The sequence below is a fragment of the Heloderma suspectum genome, chromosome 5 (assembly GCF_057233095.1).
Source record: "Heloderma suspectum isolate Gila_16-S chromosome 5, 16-S_ref, whole genome shotgun sequence".
NCBI lineage: Eukaryota > Metazoa > Chordata > Lepidosauria > Squamata > Helodermatidae > Heloderma > Heloderma suspectum.
Genome location: NC_139462.1, coordinates 165,035,988 through 165,060,388, shown reverse-complemented (window position 1 = coordinate 165,060,388; position 24,401 = coordinate 165,035,988). Strand labels below are relative to the sequence as shown.

Here is a 24,401-nt window from a genome sequence, read left to right as displayed (position 1 = left end):
ATTATGAGCTTGATGAAATCAATAATATTTCATATTGCAAGACTTGATATGTTGGTTGGGCCTGAAGGGCAGTCTGGGGATTCTGCTTGTGTACCGTCCACCCCGCTGCACGACTCACTCCCTGGCCGAGGTGCTTGAAGTGGTCTCTGATGTGCATGTACAGTCCCCTAACTTATTGGTGTTGGGGGACATCAACGTATATTCGGAGGCCATCCTCACAGGAGCACCTCGGGACTTCATGGAGACCATGGCTTCCTGGGAGCTGCACCATATTCTAACTGGGCCCACCCATGTAGCCGGTCATGCACTAGACCTTGTGTTTGTTTCTGGAGAAGCGGGGAGTGATCTGGAAGTCGGGGGTATATCCACCCCCCCTTGTCATGGTCAGATCACTGTCTGGTGACGTTGGACTTCTCGGTTCCACAACCCCTCCGCGGGGGTGGAGGACCCATTAAAATGGTCCGCTCCAGGCGTCTTATGGATCCGAATAGATTCCTGAACGCGCTTGGGGATTCTCTGGATCACGCCAATGGCCACTTGGTCAAGACCCTGGTAGGTGGATGGAATGCCCGCAATCACTGGGTCATTAGATCAGGTGGTTCCGAAACGCCCTCTCCCCCTGAACAGGGCTTGGACTGCACCATGGTTCAATCCACGGTTACGAGTACGGGTGCACGAAACCCACTTACCTGGTCTCGCAGCTTTTCGCGGTGGGGGGGAGGCGCTTCGCTGCTCTCCCTCCGAAGTTCAGGCCGGGGGGGGAGGCTTCCCGCCTCGCCTGGCCGAAATTCAGGCCGGGGGGGAGGCGCCTCGCCTCGCCCGGCCGCGAAATTAAAAGTTAAAAAAAAAAAAACGCCCCCGTGATAGGCTACGTGACAATTAACGTAGCCTATCATGGCTAGATCTGCAAAGTCAGCCATGATAGGCTACGTAAATCGTCACGTAGCCTATCACGGGTGACTTTAAAAAAAAAAAAAAGCGTGTACACAAATGGCGGCCCCCATAGGGAGCCGCCATTCACGTTCCCTATTTGGTCCCTGTAGTCTACGTAAATCTTTACGTAGACTACGGCGAAAATAAGGGCAACGCAAATAGCGTTTACTTTTTTAAAGTAAAGTGACGATTTACGTAGCCTATCATGGCTGACTTTGCAGATCTAGCTGTGATAGGCTACGTTAATCGTCACGTAGCCTATCATGGGGGCGTTTTTTTTTTTTTTTAGTTTTATTGGAATGGCGGTGGCGGCAGCCGGTCGAAAGATCGGCTGCCGCCCCCGCCCCTGACGAAGACCCGACGAACCGCCGCCGGGACCCGCCGCCGGGAGGGACATTCGGGAAAGGTAAGTCCCGTCCCGGGGGGGTGCGGGGGGCGGGGGGATGCGGAGAATTTCTCCCCGAAACTTGTTCGGGGGGCCGAACACGTTGGCGCTTGGCCCCCCAAGTTTCGGGGAGAAATTCTCCGCCAACCCTAGTTACGAGCTCTGAAACAGGAGGTGAGATGGCTAGAGCGCCGGTGGTGGAAGTCTCACTCCAAAGACGGTCACTGTAGGGATGGACGAAAGTCACTTACCTGATCCCGAAGCTTGCTTCGCTGTGGGGGGGAGGCGCTCCATTTCTCCCCATGAAATTCTGGCCGGGGGGGAGGCACCCCGTCCCTCCCCGCCGAAATTCTGGCCGGGGGGGAGCGCCCCGTCTCCCCGGCCGCGAATCCCATCTCCTGCCGGGACGCAAATGGCGGCGGCCGTAGCTGCCACCGTTTGTGTCCCTGCAGTCAGCCGTGATAGGCTATGTAAATCCTTACGTAGCCTATCACGGCTGACTTTGGAAAAAGAAAAGAAAAATGCGTATGCAAATTGCAGCGCCCATGGGCGCCGCCATTTGCGTACGCGCTTTTTTTCCCCCCAAAGTCAGCTGTGATAGGCTACGTAAGGATTTACGCAGCCTATCACGGTGTTTTTTTAAAATCTAGCCGTGATAGGCTACGTAAATCTTTACTTAGCCTATCATGTTTGTTGTTGTTGTGTTTTTTTTCACTTGGAAATGGCAGTGGAGGCAGCCGGTAGGAAGACCGGCTGCCGCTGCAATGCCACCGAACCGCCTCCGGGAGCTGCCCGTACGAGGGACATTCGCCGAAGGTAAGTGCCATCCCGGGGGGGAGGGTGGCGGGGGGGTGGCGGACCGTTTCTTCACCAATTTCGGGGGGCTGAATCCGTTGGCATTCACCCCCCCGGAGATTCGTGAAGAAATTCTCTGACATCCCTAACGATCAGACACGGGCTAGATCTATATCTTCAGCCTATCACGTGGCGGTGAAGGCAGCAAAAAAGGAATATTATGCTACCTCTATCGCGTCTGCAGAGTGCTGTCCCAGGAGGCTGTTCCAAGTGGTCCGGAGCCTGGTCGGTCCAGTGGCTCTGGAACCACTGGAGCATTCTAAGGCCTCCTGTGAGGGCTTGGCAAGGCACTTTGCAGATAAAATTGATCAGATTAGGTGTGTTACTCTGCATGCTGTGGATACAGTTAGTGAGCAAGAGGTGGCCTGTGACAAACCGGTTTTGTGGGATCGGTTCCAGCTTCTTCCTCATGATGAAGTGGACAAGGTGCTTTCATCTGTAAGGCCGACCACCTGCTTACTTGATCCTTGCCCATCTTGGCTCATTATGGGCTGCAGAGAGAGACTGGGTGAGGGGATCAGGGTGGTGGTGAATGCCTTCCTTGAGGAGGGAGTGATGCCATCAGCCCTCAAGGAGGCAGTGATAAGACCGCTCTTAAAGAAGCCCTCCTTGGATCCTCAAGTTCTGAACAACTTTCACCCAGTCTCAAATCTGCCATTTTGGGGCAAGGTGATTGAGTGAGTGGTGGCGATGCAGTTGAAGGCACACTTGGAAGAAACTGATTATCTAGACCCATTTCAGTCGGGCTTCAGGCTTGGGCATGGGACAGAAACGGCCTTGGTCGCCTTGGTAGATGATATGAGGAGGGCTCTGGATAGGGGTGAATGCTCCTTCCTTGCTCTCCTCGACCTCTCAGCGGCTTTTGATACCGTTGACCACGGTATCCTCCTGGACTGCCTGGAGGGGTTGGGCATTGGAGACACCGTATTGCGGTGGTTCCGGTCCTTCCTCTCCAGCAGGTACCAGAGGGTAGCACTGGGAGAGGAGGTTTTGGACCTGTGGCCACTCACTTGTGGGGTGCCACAGGGTTCCATCCTCTCCCCAATGCTATTTAACATCTATGTGAAGCCGCTGGGGGCTATCATCACGAGGCTTGGGGTGTGGTGTCATCAATATGCAGATGACATGCAGCTCTACCTCTCGTTCAAATCTTCACCAAGGTTGGCTGTAGAATCCCTGTCCAAATGTCTGGAGATGGTGAGTGGCTGGATGGAGAGGAATAAGCTGAAGCTGAACCCTGACAAGACCGAGGTACTTTTGGTGGGAGACAAGAGGAGGCTGGGGGATGCTGACCTGGTGTTGAATGGGGTACGGCTACCCTTGAAAGACCAGGTCCGCAGCCTGGGGGTCATTTTGGACTCTCAGCTGTCCATGGAGGCTCAAGTGTCAGCTGTGAGCCGGACAGTGCTGTATCAACTCCATCTGATATGGCGGCTGTGCCCCTTCCTTCCCGACCATCTGCTCCCATCGGTAGTACCTGCCCTGGTCTCCTCTCGTTTAGACTACTGTAATGCGCTCTACGTGGGGTTACCTTTGAAGATGGTTCGGAAGCTGCAGCTGGTGCAGAACATGGCAGCTCGCCTGATTAAAGGCAACCGCCTGCGAGATCACATCACTCCAGTGCTGAAGGAGTTGCACTGGTTACCAGTTGTTTTCCGGGCCAAATTCAAGGTGTTGGTTTTGTCCTTTAAAACCCTATATGGTTCCGGCCCAGCCTATCTTAAGGAGCGCCTCCAGCAACACCAGACAGGCTGCTCAACAAGATCAGCCTCGGATGGCCTTCTCTCTGTCCCATCAGCCAGGACAGCTAGACTGGTGGGGACAAGGGAGAGGGCCTTCTCTATGGTGGCCCCCACTCTGTGGAACTCCCTCCCTAGGGAACTCCGCCATGCCCCCTCTTTAATGAGCTTCCGTCATGCATTAAAAACGTGGTTGTTCAGGCAGGCATTTGGGGTGGGTTAGGGTATTTTAGAAAATGTCTTTACTGTAGAATTTTATTGTTATAAACTGTTTTATTGTACGCTGTACATCGCCCAGAGTGGCTGGGTGACCAGCCAGATGGGCGATTAATAAATTTAATAATAACAATAATAATAAGACTTCTCAGGGCCAAAACAGACGTTACTTTACATTTGTATCTAGCAGCTATGTGCTTTTCATTTTTACTCTAGAGTAGGCACAAGGGGCTCAATCCAGACCTTAAAAGACTCCCTACCTCCCAAGGTAGGGTTCTGATGTGGATCACCACCCCTGCACCTACTCTAAAGTAAAGATGCAAAAAAAAGGATGTAGCTGCTAGATATGGATTTAAAATCATGTCTGTTTTGGCCCTGAATGGCAAATGAATTAGGGCTTCTTTGGCATTCAAGAGTCAGGAAACAGAAAAGCCAGGAGGGAGGGAAGAGGTGCAAATATGAGTGAAAGTTATAGACGCACTTTTGGCCAGCATATCTTGAAGGTCTGGGGAAAGCCTGGAGTCTGGTTCCTCAGACAGTTGAGATAAAGATCTTATGTTGCACATGTATCCCTTCAGGATATGACTATTATTCCACTTTCTAGGCCAAATTCGATGTGATGGAGAAGCCATCCATGTGTTTGCCCCATTCACATTTAGTGTGTGTGTGGACTTCTTACATGAAAATTCATTCCCCTCCCCTACATGACCTCACTGCACTCTACTGCTTTAAGCAACTTTTTTCTGAGCTGGGCTCTAACATACGAAAAGAGCAAGAGAAATTGCTTAAAGCAGCCAAACACAGGGAGGTAAAGTGGAGCCTGCAAGTTTCCCTCCTGTCCCTTGTCCACATTTATTTCTAGTTTCATGCTTTATTTGTTTTTGCAAGAAAATGGAATACATCTTTTACTAACTTTATTCGGTTCATTTCACCAACCAGAGTACACACAGCCCTGAAACCTAACAGTAACATAACTTCCTAAGGGCTCAATCCTATGCATATTTAGACAGAAAAAGTCCTACAGCTCCCAGCATTCCCCAGCCAGCATGCATAGGATTGTGCCCTAAATCATTAATATAAAGTACTAGGATTACATTGTTATAATAAGAAAAAAGGAAATGCAAACAAAAAAGAAATAAAAAGGGATGTCAATAATACAGTTAATCAGGTCTCAGATTAAACATTACTCTTAAAAGAAAAGAGAGAGAAAAATCTATACAAACAGATAAAAAATAAGTAATCCAAGAGGTGTGTGTGTATGGGGGGGGGGGAGGGAGAGAGAGAGAGAGAGAGAGAGAGCGCATCTTTTGCAGGGGTTACTGTCGCATAAACTTCATAGTATTTCAAAACAAAGATGTAAATTGGGATATATAGCATTTGATTTGAATAAGGTGATAAATTGTGACCAATTAATAGTGTAGTTATTCTAATTTTTCATGTTTTTCTTGCAAAACTAGATAATTTAGCTATTGCAGCACAATCCGATAATTCTGTAATCCATTCTAATACACATTGGGTATGTTTGGCTTCTTCCAGTATTTTGCATAAAGGACTCATAGTCATATCACTAGCAGTTTCATAATGCTGTCCTTTATTAATCTATACTAGATTCTGTAGTAATACATTCTATAGTTATAAATACAAGTGGCTGCCCCATCACATCTAGTGGGGCTTCTAGATACTATGAGTTAAACATGACAGGTGGAAATTGTGGAATTCTGACTTATTTCCCCTTCTCACTGCCCTCTCAACCGAAGCTTTCTGGGACAGAATCAGTATTTATTCTGGAGTAAAATGTGGAGGAAGGTGCTATACCCTCACAGATTTAGGTTACATAGGTGCATGTCAGATTGCTTCGCAACGTCCTTTTTTTTTTTTTAAGATGTAGTTGCTCCTCAGTTTTTACATGGTCATCTAAAAACCCTAAATTAGAATATGCTAAAGAAATTGTGTTGACTTTTTAAGTTCTTGGTGATATACTTACAAATAATAATCATCACTTTAAACAGGACTGGATGCGCTAATAACTGTTGTTCTGGAAGGAGCTTCAAATTTTAATGACCTTCAGTATATTGAATTTGGGAAAGGATATGGATACAAGACACAGCTGAATATTGGCATGAGAAATATTGCCAGTCAATTGTTCAAACATGTGGTAAGTAACTCACTGAAGTGCTGAGGTACATATTTACTAGGGCTGTGCACTGCTTCAGTCCGAAGCCCAAATCATGAGGCAAAGAAGGTTGATTCTGAGGTGCCTTGCTGTGATATGAGGCAGATCAGAACAGCACCGAGGCGCCCCAAAGTGAAGTGGGTCACTTATAAGGCGCCTCAGCCTGCCTCATATATTTGGAGCTCTTCTGATGCGTTCTGAGCAGCTCAGACAGCCTGTCTCCAAAATGTATCAACCTGTGAAAGATCAGGGAAGGGGAGGAGGAGGGAGGCGGGAAGGTGAGAGGAGGAGGAGGGAGTGGGTTTTAGAGAATGGCTGAACTTAACCCAGCAGTGTCCAGTTAGTGACAGTGGTGGAGGAGGGGGGAGGATAATGTATATATTTTGGCGAAAGCCTGCATTTGTTCATAGCACGAGAGTGAATGCTAGGGGGTTCATTGGGTGTGTTTGTTAACTTTGGTTAGATCTGGAGGGTGTGTGTGCAGCTTCTTCTTATTCTTTCCTACCCAGTCCTTCTCCACTCAACTCTTCTTTCTTTTCTAGATTATTAATTGAAAAACAAATGTTTACTGTATTAGTTAGCTTCTTCTTGGGTTGTTCTTTCACTCCCCCCCACCCTGCCTACCCTTCTTAATTATTTTCAAGAATAATATGCCCTGGTGGGCTAGACACTGTCCTCTTTCAAGGCACTGTTGATCCATTTCTGACCACTCTTCTCTAACATGCCCTGGTGGGCAGGGCATTGTTGATTTGTTTGCAGCCCCAGGCCGCTCTTCCAGATAGAATGAGGTCACTGCTCATTGCCATGTATTAGCTCTAGAACTACCACAGTTCCTGCCTGGCAGGGCTGCTGTGTCTTGCTTCCTCTTCTCAGATAAGGCCACTGCCATTGCTCTAAGTTCAATGCAATGTGCCCGCCTGGCAGGGTTGCTTGCTGTTCCTCCTGCCTCTGTCAGACAAGACCACTGACAGCCTGAAGTCATTGAAACCTACAGCAGAGATCACCAGCTGCATATATAAACATACAATGGATAGCGACATGCACTTGCTACAATCTCAGTTCCTTCAGTTAACTTGCATCATTTTTGTCTCTCTGAACTTTTGCAGCTGTGGTGTGGCTAATAAAAATAAAAAGTATTAATATAAAATAAATACAAATATTCATTTTGTGTGTGCTAAAACAAAAAAGCACATTACTACACAAACTGCTCTGCCAGTCTGCCTGCCAAGTCACGTGTGTATTCCATGTTCAGCCAAAGAGAGCCCAAGATCGTCCACTGTGAACCTGAATAGGAAGTAGTACCAGGGAAGATTTGCACTTCAAAGAAATGTACAGCAGAGATTAGGGATAGTGACCTCCTCCACTTAAAAACCTAACTTCTCTGATTATCATCCCTTCTGAGTTTGGTTTGAGTTTCTGAGAACAGCACATTTCACCTGCACCTAGCACAGAAACTACTGGGCCAAACTGTCTAAACTTTGGCATGTGGGATCCCCTCCAGGGGGCTGAGAGTTCCCCAAATGTCATGCGCTTCTGTGTAACCAGTGAAAAGTTGTAGCTCCCTGCTTTGAGAGTTTTTGTTGAAAAAATCAAATTTCACCTGCACCTAGCACATGTATCATGAAAACTGAAAAGGTTATGGCCATTTGTGTTTTCCCATGATGCAAATCAATGGGAAACATGAAAAATAGGTGATTCAGATGTCCGAATCTCACTTTGGATTCAGATCCGAGTTGAAGCGGGTTGGGTCCGAATCAGTCCAAAGTGAAGCGGGGGGGGGGGGTCTGTGCACAGCCCTAATACTTACATTTACACCAATCCTATATATGCTTGCTCAGAATGAAATCCCAGGATGTCCCATGGGTCTTACTGTCAGGTAAGTGTGCATAAGATTACAAAGCTCGAATCTGGAGTAAATTGGTCAAGCTTATTTAAATCAATGGGAATTAAGGGTGCAATCCTATTGTCCCAGGGGCCATAGGACTTTTCAGATCCCCCTCTCCAAGGGCAGGGAGAGAGAGGTCTTGAACTAGCAAACCCTCCTATCTGCAGCTGTGGAATGATCCGCAGCAGGAGGTATGTTGGAGGTGTCTACGGGATATAAAGTCCTCCTGTTTTTCCAGCACACAACTGGAATAAGGGGGGAGGGGAACTACACCATCCCTGAAACTGGGAGTAATGGGAGAGATTTATTTAAAACAACAATTGGCCTTAATTAATTTAATTTTTAATTGGCCTTAATTTTAAGGCCAATTAAAAAAGAATAAAGCAGTGCCCCTCCCACCTTCTGGCCTGTGGTTATGAGTCGGCAGGGCATAGGAAAAGGTGGTGCCTCCACCTTGGTTTTTCCCGACCCCTCCCTCTTAAGATTGCTCGGTAAATCAGTTGCAACTAAGGCTGCTTCCAAGCTAAAGCCCTTTAATGTTGCTGAGGCATTGCCTTCCCACATTTAGTGGAATGAAGTTGTGGGTTCCACACACCACATAACATAGTGTTACATTATCTAGCAGTGCCCTTCCCTATAGCCAATATCCTCCTATAATGTTTACTCAGAAATGTTTTATTCAGAAAAGATCCTTTCCAGTGTTAATTGAAAGCCTTGTTTGCTATTCACTTTACAAGAAAAAAAATGAGATGTGGGGGGGGGGGGAATGGAAGGAAAACAGTAATTTAAACCCCTGCCCAGGGAATAAAAGTGCGCAAAATAAGGGGCAAATAAAGGGCACTTCAGTGCTATTCACCTAGATGTGCTGAATGGAGCAGCAATAAAATGGGTTGAACCTGCAAACAGGTACCTTTCAAATAAGGGAGCAGTCCCCTTAAAAGTCTCAAAGTTTTGACCGTACTGTTGCAACTCATTTTATAGCAAAAATTCACCATAAATAATAAGACATGGAAAAAAAACTGGGAAAACAACACAAAAAATGCTGCAATGCAATTATTTGACAATAACAAATAATTCTTTGGAACCTCTTTAATACACCTTTAACTCCCTTGTCATCCAACAGTCCAGCTGCCTCCCTAGCTGATTTCCTGCTTTTGATGTATTTAAAGCATTTTTAATGGATGCTCTTAATGTTATGTTATTAGTGACATGCTCCTCTAAATCCATGTTTGCATCCCTTATTATCTGCTTGAATTTTTTTGGTGCAAGTCTGTGTTCCTTTTTGTTCTTGTCTGGATAGAACTTCCATTTACTGAAGGAAGCTGTTCCTCTCTCTCTAATAGCTTCCTTGACACTGCTTGTTAACCATACATATTTGGATTTTGTGGTAACCTTTTTGATCCATGGTATACATTCTAGCTCAGCTTCTATTATTGTGGTTTGGAGTAACCCCCAAGAGTTCTGGAAAGATTTGATCCTCTTGACTTTCCCTTTCAACTACCTTTTTACCAGTCCCCTTATTTTTGAGAAGTTTCCTCTTCTGAAGTCAAGTATGACTGTATGGGACTTCCTTGGTAATTTTCCACTTACATATTAATTAAACTTGATAGTACTGTGGTTGCTGTTTCCAGCTGGTTCAACAACACTCGCATCTTGCACAAGGTCATAGGGACCATTTAGGATTAAGTCCAAGATAGTCTCCCCTTTTGCCGGCTCCATGACCGACTGTGCTAGAACTCAGTCATTTAGGATATCTAGAAATGTTACCTCTTTTTCATGACCAAAACATGCATTTATCCAGTCTATGTGAGGGTAATAGTAGTCACTCATTACTATAACACTTTCTCCTTCAGAAGCATCCCTGATATCATTCTCTTTCATCATGTGGAAGCCCCATAAAAAGTGAATGAACAATGGTTGGCAATTCTACAGTGGATGTCAACAAGCAAGTTAGGGTGTTTTTCTAGAAAATTTCTCTAAAAAAGCACTCTTGACTTGTTCGTTTCCATAGCATGACCAACTTTCTTTAAATTGGTGCCAAAATGTTAGAAATCTGACAATAGTTGACAGTAGTACATACTTAAGTACATACAATAATTAAGAACCAAGCAGAGAACTCATGTTATTGTGTCACATTGATATAGTAGTCCTGTATAAGTAGGTTACAAAACTTTGAGTGACTGTACTTATCATTCTCTTCTTGCTAAGACCAACATTGCTGAACGAACATGTTGCTGTGTGTATTGCAAATGTATTGGTGAAGACGGAGAAGTTGGAGACCAAGGAAGACATGGGATGGAGGTAAGGATAATAGACTATCATCCTGTATATGGATTTTAATCAGGGAGACACAATGCAAGTGTTGAAAAGAGAAAAGTTCTCATAGTTGCACATGCTTGAAAAACAACATTTGATTTTAATCGTTCTTCTTAATCTTAATTTCAGGGTCTTCGAGGTGTTAAAGGAAGTCCAGGACATTTAGGAGATGAAGGGGAACCTGTACGCTTTTAAGTTACAATTATACATTTCTGATCTGATAAAGGACCATTTCAAAACTATAGCCAAGATCCAAAGAACATGTAACGACTTGTATGCCCAAAAAGTAGTGCTGTGCCAAAATCTGCCTCCCCCATCTCAATTTCCTAGAGATTTTCTTCCCCTGTGAAAGAGGTCCCATTTTTCTGCCTTATTCTCAGGGTGCTTTGGTGATGTTTTTGAGCTTGCCTCATTCATTGCTGAGAGGTGGCCATGGGTGCAGTGTGTTTTCTTTCTTTCTATTGCACATCTCTGTTCTGTGGTCTCCCCCAGCAGTCCACACTTCATGATCTGAAAAAGCCCCATGGGAGGAGCTACCTCATTGTGGTATATGGTCTGTGAAGGGTTAAAAGGAGATTGGCTGAAGCCACCATTCCTCCCATAACTCAGTGAGTAGGACTTTATTTCTGTGTTCTTCTCCTCCAGTCAGTCAGTCGTGTATTTGTGAGCATCTGTGCCAGTTGTATTTGTTACCTGTTGTTCAACTGTTCTCTGGAAGTCAGCTGTGGTGTGTGGTCAACAGAGAGGTGCGCAATCACGTGAGTAGTTGCACAAGGGACCCATACAAGAACACTACACTCACGATGTCTTCCCCTTGGCTTTAACTGAAGTATGGGCACCTGGAAAGACCACCGGAGAGATGATTGTACTATGAAAGATAGGACACTCTCACGTTTGCCTTTGGCCACCTCATAATTGAACCACATGCATGAGAATTTTGGAGAAAATTTTGTTTCCTCTGAATCTTTAACAAGCAATTTCTTTTCCATCAGACTGGATGAGAATGGAAAATACAGACACCCACACATACAAAAAAATAATTCAGCACAGCTATCTGAAGGAACTTTAGACTTGTGTTGCTGAAACAGGAGGTCTCCCCATGCCACATGGCAAACCTGTTCTGAAACTTAAGGGAAAGTCAAAGATAGTTTTGAAATGGTGAAAAGGGAAGGTAGTGTCTGCTGTTCCAAGAAAAACAGTCAAACATTTCTACTGGGTGTGTACTAGGGATGGATGGCAGGGGTCATGGGTGAGATACTTTCTAGCTCACATTCTTAGCCACTGTGTTATACCAGCTCCCTGCATCAGCTCACATCTGTGTTGATGAAGAAGATGATGAAATAGCATCATTATCACTGTTATTTTCTCATCCTCCCCCCCAACTTTTAGGGTGAGTCCTCACAAGGCAACTTCCAGATAGACAATTGAAAATATTAAAATCAGTACAATAACAATTAAAACAAGAACAACTCCAGTATCAGATTAAAACTAGTGCCTGCTGAATACTCCCCATCTTTTGTGGAGCTATTTCTCCCCTGAGAAAGGGGGCAGCAAGAGAGATTTGGCTGCTCTGGGGGGATGAATTTCCTAGAATTTTTCAGATGTGGGGACTTTGTTTACCTTAGTTTAGATGAGATGGCTCAAGGGTCCCATCCTTTTTTTGAGGAGTACAAAAAGAAAAAGGAGAAACCCTCAACCAGTTTACTCTGTCTAAAGTAAGATAAGGTAAGCCCCACCCCAATTTTGAGAAATCTACCCCCTGAGTTTTGGGGAGCCTTTTCTTTTCACCCCCCCCCATGTGATTGAGACTAGAACTGATTTCACTAGAGAGGGTCACACATGGAGAGGCAAGCGGAGTGCTCCTGAGCAACACCTGCACTGCCATAAAGACCACTGGGTCCAGGAGAAACCCCAGATTGTACATTTTCTTCAGGGAGAGTACAACCCCATCAATAACCCACTGCAACCCCCTTTCCAAATCTGTGATCTTCCCAACCAAAAGCACTTCCATCTTATCTGGATTAAGTTGCATCTTGCTTGCAACTATCCACACTAGAACTGTCTTAAGACACCAGTGCAAGGTTCCCACTGCCTCCTGGGATTAGTGGATGGAAATGAGAGGTAGAGCTGTGTGTGTGTTGGTGACAGCCTAGCTCAGACTTGGGAATGACCTTTCCCAGTGGTTTCATGGAGATGTTTAAAATCACCCATGGCCTTTCCCTGAGAAATACATAAATCTTTCCTCTGTGTAGAGTGGGCCGTCGCTCAGTGGGAGACCACCTGCTTTGCATGCAGGATGTCTCAGGTTCAATCCCCAGCTTCTCCAGATAGGGCTAGGAAAGAATCCTAGAGCTGTGTGGAGAGCTGCTGCCAATCAGTGTTGACAATACTGGGCTAAGTGGAACAATGGTCTGGCACAGAATAAGGCAGCTTCCTATGTCTTATGGTCCTATATTCCTCCCTTTCTTAATTGTCATTCATTTTCACAATCATGCTGTTGTTATCAGGGTCCAAGAGGTTTGCCAGGACCAGATGGAGATAAAGGCTATATGGGTTGCCAAGGTGACAGAGGACCCAAGGTAAGCATCTGCTACAAATGCATTACTTTGAACTTCTAGCAAAATGTTCCCTGTGATCATCTTGTGTATAAAGTTCATTCCATTTACATTGGCTTTTCTAATCTTTTTCAGGGGCAAAGAGGAATAACTGGCCGAAAGGTACAGGGACTTTCTTTAAAAGTATTGGAAGTTTATTTTTATTTGCTGAGTAAGTTTAAGGGGGCAATCCTATGCATGTTTAGACAAAAAAATGTCCTGCAACTCCCAGCATGCCCGGCCAACCATGCTGGTTGGGGCATGCTGGGAATTGTAGGACTTTTTTCTGTCTAAACATGCATAGGATTGTGTCCTAAATGAGTTATCATATCCAAATCAACACTGGCTGTTTCCCCCTCCATCTTTCATCTCTGGAAGCGATAGCACTTTGAGATTATTATCAAATATGATCTTCTGTGGACTAATATGAATCCATTCTTCCAAGGGAATACTAACAGCATCTAAGAAAGCCACTATGGAGTAAGTAAGTGGCTGGCCGCTAGAGAAGGGTGAGAATTTTGTTTGGTTCATTTTTTGATAAGAACTTGCAGCTTTGTGCAGCAGCTTCATTGTAGCCAATGGAGATAAGGACTTGCCAAAGTTAGCAGATTCTCTCTAAACATGATGAAAAGGACTTAAGGCTTAAAAAAGAAGAAGAAATCAAATGTGTGAGAAAGCAAAACTGAGGGACTTGTCCATTCGGGCAGAGGGCTTTGAGTGCTTCGCTCTTTAAAGTCTGGGTTTGAATTCTCGTGGGTATAGCCATGTGCTGTGGTGCTGAATTAGGGTCTTTTTACTGGCAATCTCCTCCTCTTTAACAGCGACATGGCAGGAAGGTACAATATGGTCCTCTCTATGCTGTGAATAGCTGTGCCTATTGAATCTGCCCTGTGCAGATGGGTGAGAATTTCCTTTGGTTCGTTGTTTGATGAGAACTTACTCCAAATTCTCAAATTTTGTCTTAAAAACATGCAAAGAATTTAAGATTTAAATGAAAATTGAATGCAGGAGAAAGCGAAACTGACAGATTTGTCCATCCCGAGTGACCACCCATGTTGACCCAGTTATAGAAAGTGCACTGCAGTACACATGAGTAATGTATGGAATTTCTCTGCCATGAGATGTGGTGAGGGCCATTCACTTAGATGGCTTTAAGAAGGGGCTAGACCGATTGATGGAGCATGGGTCTGTTTCAATGGCTCTTATTGATCGATCGATGATTGATTACATTTCTATACCACCCAATAGCCGAAGCTCTCTGGGCGGTTCACAAAAATTAAAACCACAAGTACAGCATAAGACAATATAAGATATAAAAGCTTAAAACTACAGTGTAAAAGTACAACCAGAATAAAACCTAGCAGCAATGCAGAGATTTAAAATACAGATTTAAAACAGCAGAGCTAAAAGACTAGAATGGTAAAATACTAAAATGCTGCAAAAATGAAAAGGTCTTCAACTGGCACCAAAAGGAGTACAACATAGGCACCAGGCTCTCTAGGGAGCTTATTCCTCAACCAGGGTGCCACAGCAGAGAAGGCCCTCTTCCTGATAGCCACCTGCCTCACTTCCTTTGGCAGGGGCTCCTGGAGAAGGAATCCAGAAGATGATCTTAGGGTCGGGGCAGGCACATATGGGAGGAAGCGATCCTTCAGATAACCTGGCCGCAAGCCATTTAGGGCTTTGAATGTTAATATCGGGCCCGGACATGGACTGCCCCCCCCCCCAGTTGTGGAATGAGCTCCCTGGAAGGGTGCTGGCATAATATGATATGGCCTGTTAACAATCTCGCTGCCCTGTTTTGGACCAACTGAAGTTTCAGGACTGTTTTCAAAGGCAGCCCCACATATAACGCATTGCAGTAATCCAGAGGAGAGGTGATCAGAGCATGGGTAACTGTACCCGGACTATCTGTGTCTAGATAAGGGCATAGTTGGTATATCTGAGTCAAGGTGGCTATAACGCCTCCTCCTATTTGGAGGTGATATGCCTCCGAAGGGCCGTCCCTGGGGAGCAGCAGCAGGAGAATGGCTCTTGCCCTCAAGTCCTGCTTCCCAGGGGCATCTGGGTGGCCACTGTGGGAACAGGATGCTGCACTTCATGGAACTTTGGTCCAATCTGGCTGGGCTTTTTCCATGTTCTTATGGGATTGGGTCACTATTATGGGATATACTCCCCTGTGAGATCTTCTAGCTGACATTTATTTTAATCTTTAAGAAGCAGGCAAAGGGTTTTCTTTTTCTTCCAATAGGCATTTGGGAACAGAGGGAGACCAAGTGTATGCTTGCCGCTCTTTTGCTTTGCTTTTCTAAGGGTTGCGTAGAAATGTTGATTATACTTGGCAGCAGCTTTCTCTAACCTGGTGCCTTCCACAGGTCGATGGACTACATCTCCGATCAATCCTAGCCAACGTGGCCTGTGGGCAGGGATGATGGGAGTTACAGTCAGTCAACTGCTGGAAAGCACCAGGTCAGGGAAGGCATATATTTGGGCAGAGCAATTGTATAGCAGGAGGAGGGAGAATCCGTGGCACAAGAACGGTCTTTTCCTAGGCCCTGCTGGGCATGTGCTAGGAGGGCTGAAGATGGAGGAGGGAAGAGAGCAGATTTTAACCTTTGTTCTTTCATTTCCTCATCAGGCTTCCTCTCCCTGCCCCCCTGCCCCCAAGTTCCAATGGGAGGAAATTAACTACTCCACCTCCAGGGCTGGGTCAGAGGAAGAGTCCACTCCTGATCCATTCCCAGCATGCCCCTTTCTACCCTCTCTGAGTAGGGATGGATGGGCTCGCCCCAGTCCACCTCCTATGCTGCTCACTGGCCCCCTGCTGCCTGCCCGCCCTTGTTCGCCATGCAAGCCACTGGACGGTCTGCAAGCACCTGTCACTTTACTTTAAAGCACTTTGCGGCCACCATGTGTGTAACAGGCCCTTGACATAAAAGAACGAGCTGGCATTTTTACACAAATGGAGACTCACTGAGGGAATGGGCAGCCATGCGCCACTCACCAGGTGTTCGTGGGCCACCCAGCGGCTCACATGACAAACAGGGTTCGGCAGCAGGGCGGTCCAAGGAGTGGCGTCCGGGGGGCTGAGTGGGGGTGGGGGGAGTCCACTGGACTCCTGCGGCATCCCTATCTCTGAGGTTCAAGCACTGAGGCAAGGGCTGCAGAGATTTCCACATTTGCAGCGGGGAAGCTTGTGATGGCAGACTTCCTTCCCCAAGGAAACACCTACCTTTCTAGCAACAGAGAGGGAGATCCCCTCTATCCTATGCATTCCCAGAGAACATTGGATTGCAGAATGGGGGAAGTGTGGTCTTTCGGATGTTGTTGGACTGCAGTTCCCATCATCCCTCATGATTGGTGATGCTGGCTAGGGGTGCTGATGGGAATTGCAGTCCAACAACATCTGGAGGGCCACATGTTCCCCTTCCTGGTTTTAAAATGCTTTTATGTTCTGGTTACACAACCAGATGGTGGGCTGTAAGTGAAATAAATACATGTAAGCATACAAGCTGATCTAATCAAAGGAGCAAATGTTGTAGATCTTTGCTCGGAGTGATGTGGGAGCAGTGTGGGAAAGTGGCAGCCATGCAGCTTTTCAACTGCAATCCTATGCACACCTTGGGAGCTTTTCTACATACAGCTGTTAATTGGCTGCACCAACTTTCTGTTTCATCGCAGAATTGAGATCTGAGCCCTACACAAGAGCATTTCCTTTCTTGCTTTTCCACTACATAACCTCTAGGTGGCACTGTGGTATAGCGGATTAGTGCAAATACACAAAAGGAAATCACACTTTATTTTGCTTTCACAATTAAATGCCGCCTTTTCCCTGATCTAAAAAAAGTAAAAAACTCACCGAAAGTGCCAGTTGACACAGAAGTGAACCTGGAGGGTCACAACATCATCTAAAGAACCCATAAAAACCATGAGTAGGAAATGATGAGCGTGTGATAAATGCCTCATGTAGAAAAACCCTAGAAGTAAATCATATTGAAGTCAGAGGGACTTATGACTGAATATACATGCATAGGGTTGCTCTGTATGTCGTGTACAAATGAGACCATAGTTACATGGATGTCAATAATTGAAGTTCTGGAGCTTTTTAATTGTTTAAGTCAGGCCCAGGTTGGGCAACGTATGCCCAGTCCACCCCACATCAAACTGTAACTCATATGCACATATGGATATGTGAACCAGCCCTTGGAACAGGGATGAGCAACTTGTGGGGAACAGGGATGAGCAACTCCAGTTGTTTTGACCTACAACTCCCATGATCCCTTACCATATTGGCTAGGGCTGATAGGAATCGTAGGTCAAAACTGGAGGGACACTAGTTGCCTACCCCTGGTTTCCCTGTGTACTGGACTACGTAGCTCCTTTAAGCAAAGAAGAATGTCAAAACAAAAAGAAAAAAAAACCCAACTGATTCCAATAGAAGGGAAAGAACTTGGGGGAAAAAATAGCGGACATATCTTTTTTATGATTCTTATCAGGAAGCAGCTTCAGCAACACATACTTGATACAGCAAGGAATTTGGCAGAAAACTCCTGGTGTTATTTGTTCTTGCAGGGAAATGAAGGGGAGAAAGGAATTGATGGCATGAATGGAGAGCCTGTAAGATCTTCTTTTTCGTTTCAGTGGTCTGTTTGAATTAGTGAAAGAATTTTGTTTTAAACACTGAGTAAATCACGTGCAGTATTTCTCATTCATTTTATCTTTAAGGGCTCATCTGGGCTTCCAGGAATTAAAGGAGAAAATGGTGACCCAGGCTATCAGGTAATTTAATTTACTCATTTTAGATATTTACAAGTGGGACTAGCAATCCTTATTCATGGAGGAGAAGGCTATCAATGGCTACTAGTCCTGATGGCTATGTGCTACCTCCAGTATCAGAGACAGTATGCCTATGTACACCAGTTGCTGGGGAACATGGGTGGGAGGGTGCTGTTGCACTCATGTCCTGCTTGTGGGTTTCCTGTGGGCAGCTGGTTGGCCACTGTGTGAACAGAATGCTGGACTGGATGGACCCTTGATCTGATCCAGCAAGGTTCTTCTTATGTTCTTAACAAAATGTTGCAGCGTGAAATTCTGTTGTTCAAGATTCTAGCCACTCTACTCCATTCCTGCTCCCCGCTTTTCCGATCCCTCCCCCTCCTGACCCCCTAAACAGCCAGTCAGAATTCTGTGGCCATTGAACACGCTCAGTCCTTGTTGGGTTGTTTTGGCTTTTTACTTATCATTAGTGTGTGTGTGCGTGCGCGTGTGTGCGGGGGGTGGGGGTTTCTAATGATTTTTTTGTACTTCTGCAAATCCTGGGGTGCCCTCAAGCCTACCAATACATCCCTCTTGTGTATGGGTGGTGCAGTTTTGGCTTCATAAACAACAGCATGCACAGACTGAACACTGGAAAGAGAGGAAATGATACCATGTCCTTGAAAGAAACTTCCCCAAGGAAGCTTTACAGTAGAACGGAAGCACAGTAACACCAGCATTCAACAGAAGTAATAAAATGAATACCATAATAATTGAAACTGTAAATGGGAAAGCAGCATAAGACATTACAATGCTTGGGAGAATAAATGGTCTTAACCTGAAAAACCAAGATGACATCAAAGTAGTGGCATGGAGAGCCTCCCGGCGGGTTGCTTCTAATCTCATTACCCTGGAAAGCGTATATTTTCATTGGGCCTAAATCAGAAGTGGAAGAGAAACCAGAATCACTTGAATCCATCAGTTGCCAAAAACATCAGTCACACAAAATTAAGATTGCTCTCTTCTGTTTTTTGTTGTAAACCTCTCTCAAATGTTTTATTTTTTTAAAGGGCAGTCCAGGACCACAGGGAAACCCTGGTGAACGTGGTGAGAAGGGTTTTCAAGGAGATGTAAGTTTTTCCAGAGGCAAGTGGGAGGGAAACCCATGGTGTGCTTATTACTCTGGTTTTTGCACTCTGCTTTCTGGGGGAGCAGGGAGAGTGGGCCAGACTACTCTGACAGCCCTCTTTGCTTCTGCCGTATATCTATATGTAGTGTATGTATATGTGTGTATATGTATATACATACGTGCATGTATGTGCCCTCTCTCTCCCTCCACCTCTCTCTATAGACTGCTTACTATCTGAGACAAAGCACGGAGGAATCTGTTCCAGTTTCTCCCACATTCAGCTTTTAAAAAAACTTATGTTCTTTCTGTCTTGAATATGAAGAAATGTGCAAATTTTGATAAACTATAATAAAAAAAAGAATTCAAATGAAATTCTCACCGATCTGCACTGGCCAAATTCTCAGTGTGGAGAGGACTATGATACCTGCCTGCCATGTAACGGTTAGAGATGAAGAACCTGTCAGAGAAAAAGAGTTGCCAGCTGTAATTCGGCACCACAAACACAGTTGAATACACCAGGATTCAAACCCAGGCTTTTAAGAACTAGGCACTCAGTCAGAGCCCTGGGCCTGGATGGATGAATCTGTCAATTTTGGTTTCTCCAACATTCTTTCCCCCCCTTTAACCCCAAATTCTTTCATTCCCAAATATGAAGGAATTTGCAAACATTGATAAATTCTTATCAGAAATGAACTGAAACAAAATTCTCACCCATCCTTATCTCGAAACTGCTTAGGAACAAATAAAACACAATAAACATCACAACAAATACACATTAAACATCAAAAATACTTTAAATCCAAGGCAGTAAGGCCCAGTGTTTAGTGATCAGTAAATGCCGGGGAGGGGGGGGACACACCTTTGAATAGGTGCTGTAAGCACATAACTGTTGGCTCCTCCTGAACAACATAGGGGGGAGCATTCCCGAAGGCAGGGGCCAAAACAATATCCATCCATCCACCTATATCTGTCTAGTGTCACTGCTAATATTTAGACCCCTCTTGGCCCTCTTACTCTGTGCCTGAGATTCTAGTATTATTCATTTGGATTTTATAGATTTACAGGTGGCAAGGGAGAGAACCCATTACAGTCATTTTGATTTGTATCGCTGATATATGATAGGGCTGATTCTTTACCAGTGATTCATCTTACATTGGTGCAGTCTTTTAATAAAATTGCACTAGTATGCTAATCTGTAATTCATTGCTGAATTACAGAGGATCATTCATTGCTGAAAAAAGTCTTAACAGCATGGCAATCCTAACATTTTTCCCCCTTTGCATCTAGGGTAATCCTGGGGTAGATAATAACATAGTAGGACCGAGAGGTTTGGAAGGACAAAGAGGAAGAGAGGTAACCTGCTATTTTTACACAATGTTTCTTTATTACTCATCTATGAAAAGTAGTTTCCATAGAAATATAGTATAATAAGTGGGTGATATTGTGCATGACTTATATAGCTCTGGCAAGCCCTTCCATCCCACTCCCTGTGCATGGCAAACAGGTTATCAAAATTGATTGCCATGGATAGAAGCCACCATTTTGCAAGGCATCACTCAATTCACACAACAGTTCCAATGGTGTGCATCACAGAAGCTTATGCTCATGTTGAGCTATTCAGACAGCCTGTTTTCTGTAAAAAGGAATATGGCATAAGGAAGGTGAAAAAGGACACCCCCTGCTCTTACGTCTCTGCTCTTACATCCTGATTCCTGAGACAGCCCTGTCTCTCAGCTTCACTCACCCACCTCCACTGCCTCAGTCATCCCCAAAGTCTCCTGAACCACAGAGGACTCCACTCTTTCTCCTTTGCTGCCCCTTATGCCTGGAGCTGCCAACCAAAATGCCTCCATGATGTCACCTACCTTGCTTCAAATTTCTCCTCAAAACTCACCATTTTTGTGAAGCTGTTGGCTAGACCCTCTAGTTCCAATACCTTCTTGTAACTAAGCCTGTGTAACTGAAATAATTGCATATTCTTCCCCCTTTTACCCCTGCCTCCATTCCCCTCCTTCCTTGTGGACATTTGTAGCCCCGCAGAGTAAGAATCTGCCTTCTCATGCTTCGTAAAGTACTATACATCATCATCATTATAGTGGCAGCCAGTTACCACAACGAGAATGGTCATGAACAAAAGGGCTGGGTCTTCAGAAACATTAACAAGAAGGGTATACAGGAAAGAAGTGCAGGGAATTTTACACAGACTAGATTGGGCATAGCCCTGCCAAACATTGGCTGGCTATGAGGCTGACTGATTTTCAGTGGACAAGCAACAACAACACCATGGGGCTGTTCACACATAATGACAACCCATGTCTTTAAACCTCTTCCACTTTAGCACACAACCCACAATCAGCTCCTTCATAGGTTGTGTAGCGTGATGTGTGATCCCAGACCACTGGGTTGTTTAGGGGCTAAACAACCCAGTGGCTAACCCAACAACTAACCATGCACAACAACCCATCAGTTTTTTAAATGATGCATTGTCATTATGTAGAACTAGGTCCATGACTGTCTGGTAAGCACCCTTAATACTCTTCAAAAATCCAGGATGACTTTCTTCACCTCATCTGATTGTAGACTGGAACATGGCACCAAATCAATCTTACATCAATCTCTAGAAATGTACTTTCAGGAGTAAGTCCCATTGAGTTCAATGGGACTTACTCCCAGGCACTCCCAGCTAAGTGGGTATAGGACTGTACCCTACACACACATTACTTGTGAGTAAGTTCAATTGATTTCAGTGGAACGTACTTCCAAATAGCTGTGCTCTGTGCGCAAAAAAGCTAGCACATAGTGAGATAGAATAGTTTTGCCATATACATTTGCACAGCCTTGGATCAGTGGTAGGAGATTGCAAGATAGTTGCGATAAACATGTGTGCTAATTAACCCTTTCCTTTTTCAAAAATGTGCTAGTATTGTGTACCAGGGTACACAGGGTGCATGACAGCCAGCTCTTCTGTTTTTAATTTCTGCAAGTGAGTGAGTAGCCCACACACATTGCATAAATAATATCACAATGCACATTTTTTCTAGTCTCCAACTTCTGTCTGTTTAAGGGGACAATAGGCTGGGAGCTTAGGAAAAAAACCCAAAACCTGGTGCATAGTAAATCAAATTAAAATTCAATGTTTTGTCTCCAGGGTGAGAGAGGACCAAGAGGTCGCACAGGATTTCCAGGCTCCCAAGGAACCAGAGTAAGAGTCAAAAGAAAAGAAGATGCTGACATTGTTTTTCCCCATGGAAGAACTTCATGGTGTCATCCAAGGCGGAGAGCCACTTTGTGAGATAACCTTCTCCAGATCTATTCCTGGCCATAGGCATAAACAAGCAGTAAACCCTAGCTTTCCTCTTCTACAAATAAAAATCAGTTTGAACATGTTTTAATTACAGTTTTATAGGGCTTTTCCCTGTGTGAAACTATTCTCATTTGCCTTAAATTTTTTGATACCCAAGTCTGGGAAATGGCTTGAGGCACAGTGGTATGGTCAGAGCAGTTCTTTTGAATCCACTTCATGCAATCCAACCCCACTAAAATCGGTGGGGGCTTAGGCACTGACACCAATAGGATGCACCTTCTCTTGTGGAGCAGGGCCTTCACCACTGTCATTCGTGCCCTGGGAACATTTTGACTGCATTACTGAGACTCCTTGCTTCAGAACTTCTCCACAAAGTGTGGATGGGCGGAGGTGGGGGACACAGGAACAGCAGGCCAGCAGCAAACATGGCCCCATTCTCACTTTCACATTATTGTATTTGCATGAGGGGAAAACGCCTGAAAAGGATTATGGAAAACATATTAAAAGTGCAATCCTATGCATGTTTAGACATATAAAAGGCCTACAACTCCCAGCATGGCCCAGCCAGCATGGCTAACTGGGGTATGCTGGGAGTTGTAGGCCTTTTTTCTGTCTAACCGTGCATACGATTTCACCTAATGTTATGAGAACTTCATTGGCTCTCAGTTAGGGATGTACGAAAGTCACTTACCTGAACCCGAAAGTTGATTCGCGATAGGGGGGAGGTGCTCCGTCCCTCCCCCCAAAATTCTGGTTGGGGGGAGGCGCCCCGTCCCTCCCCCCTGAAATTCTGGCCGGGGGGGAGGTGCCCCATCCCTCCCCCCTGAAATTCTGGCTGGGGGGGAAGCGCCCCATCCCTCCGGCTGCGAATCCTGTCCTGTTGGGACGCAAATGGCAGCGGCTGTAGCCACCGCCGTTTGCGTCCCTGCAGTCAGCCGTGATAGGCTACGTAAATGTTTACATAGCCTATCACGGCTGAGTGAAAGAAAAAAAAAACCCTGCGCATCTGCAAATGGCGGCGCCCATGGGCGCTGCCATTTGCGGACATGCGGTTTTTTGTTTTTTTTTTCACACAGCCATGATAGGCTATGTAAACATTTACGTAGCCTATCACGGTGTTTTTTTAAAAAATCTAGCTGTGATAGGCTACGTAAATCTTTACGTAGCCTATCACTTTTTTTGTTTGTTTGTTTTTTTAACTTGGAAATGGCAGTGGCGGCAGCCGGTCGGAAGACCGGCTGCCGCAGCCACTGAACCGGTGCTGAACCGTTGCTGGAGCTGCCGCCGCCGAACCGCTGCTGGAGCCGCTGCCGCCGCCAGGGACATTCGCACAAGGTAAGTCCCATCCCGGGGGGGGGGGCGCGGGGGGGCAGACCGTTTCTCCACCAATTTCAGGGGGCCGAATGCGCTGCCATTCGGCCTCCCCGAGATTCGTGGAGAAATTCTCTGACATCCCTCAGTTTGCTTTGGAGCTCAGTTCAAACTTCTGTAGTTAATAATTAAAGCCCTAAATGGTCAGAGTTGATGTAGGCCATTTGGGGCTGGACCTTCTATTAGACAAAATGAGGTGGCCGCCTCAGGTGGCAGATGCTGGGGAGCAGCAGTGAGGTGCTGGAGGACAGAGCTTATGGGTGTTACCTAGCTTGTCATGCAACTCCTAAGCTACATTGCTGTTCTCAGGTGTGGTGGAGGACGCTACTCCACTGTAAGCATTGAAGCAAGGTTTGTTCAACTATCACTTGGATCAGCTTCTGTATGTGGAATGGGAGAGAGACAGCAAACTGCCTTGGACTGGCCCAAGGGTATTAAAGAAAACTTTTCAAAGATGAACCTTCCCGTACTCTGAAGTCTCTAGGCTACTACCCTGCTCTTGATGCCTCAGCATGCTGGTATCATAGAATCATAGAATAGTAGGGTTGGAAGGGGTCTGCAAGGCCATCGAGTCCAACCCCCTGCTCAATGCAGGAATCCAAGTCAGAGCATCCCCGACAGATGGCTGTCCAGCCTCGTCTTGAACGCCACCAGCGTGGGAGAGCCCACCACCTCCCTAGGTAATTGGTTCCATTGTCATATTGCTCTAACAGTCAGGAAGTTTTTCCTGATGTTCAGCCAGAATC

General features: G+C 45.5%; 1 protein-coding gene across 1 annotated transcript in view; it reads left to right on the top strand.

Annotated features, from left to right (window-relative positions):
* Positions 1-24,401, top strand: part of LOC146344778 (collagen alpha-6(VI) chain-like) — an 81,995-nt gene that overhangs the window by 24,756 nt on the left and 32,838 nt on the right. The window contains exons 11-19 of the mRNA XM_084859815.1: positions 6,138-6,283; positions 10,395-10,487; positions 10,632-10,685; positions 13,010-13,081; positions 13,193-13,219; positions 17,669-17,713; positions 17,822-17,875; positions 18,922-18,981; positions 20,268-20,333. Of these exons, the coding sequence (XP_084715941.1) occupies positions 6,138-6,283; positions 10,395-10,487; positions 10,632-10,685; positions 13,010-13,081; positions 13,193-13,219; positions 17,669-17,713; positions 17,822-17,875; positions 18,922-18,981; positions 20,268-20,333 (617 nt within the window). The remainder of the gene's footprint in view (positions 1-6,137; positions 6,284-10,394; positions 10,488-10,631; positions 10,686-13,009; positions 13,082-13,192; positions 13,220-17,668; positions 17,714-17,821; positions 17,876-18,921; positions 18,982-20,267; positions 20,334-24,401) is intronic.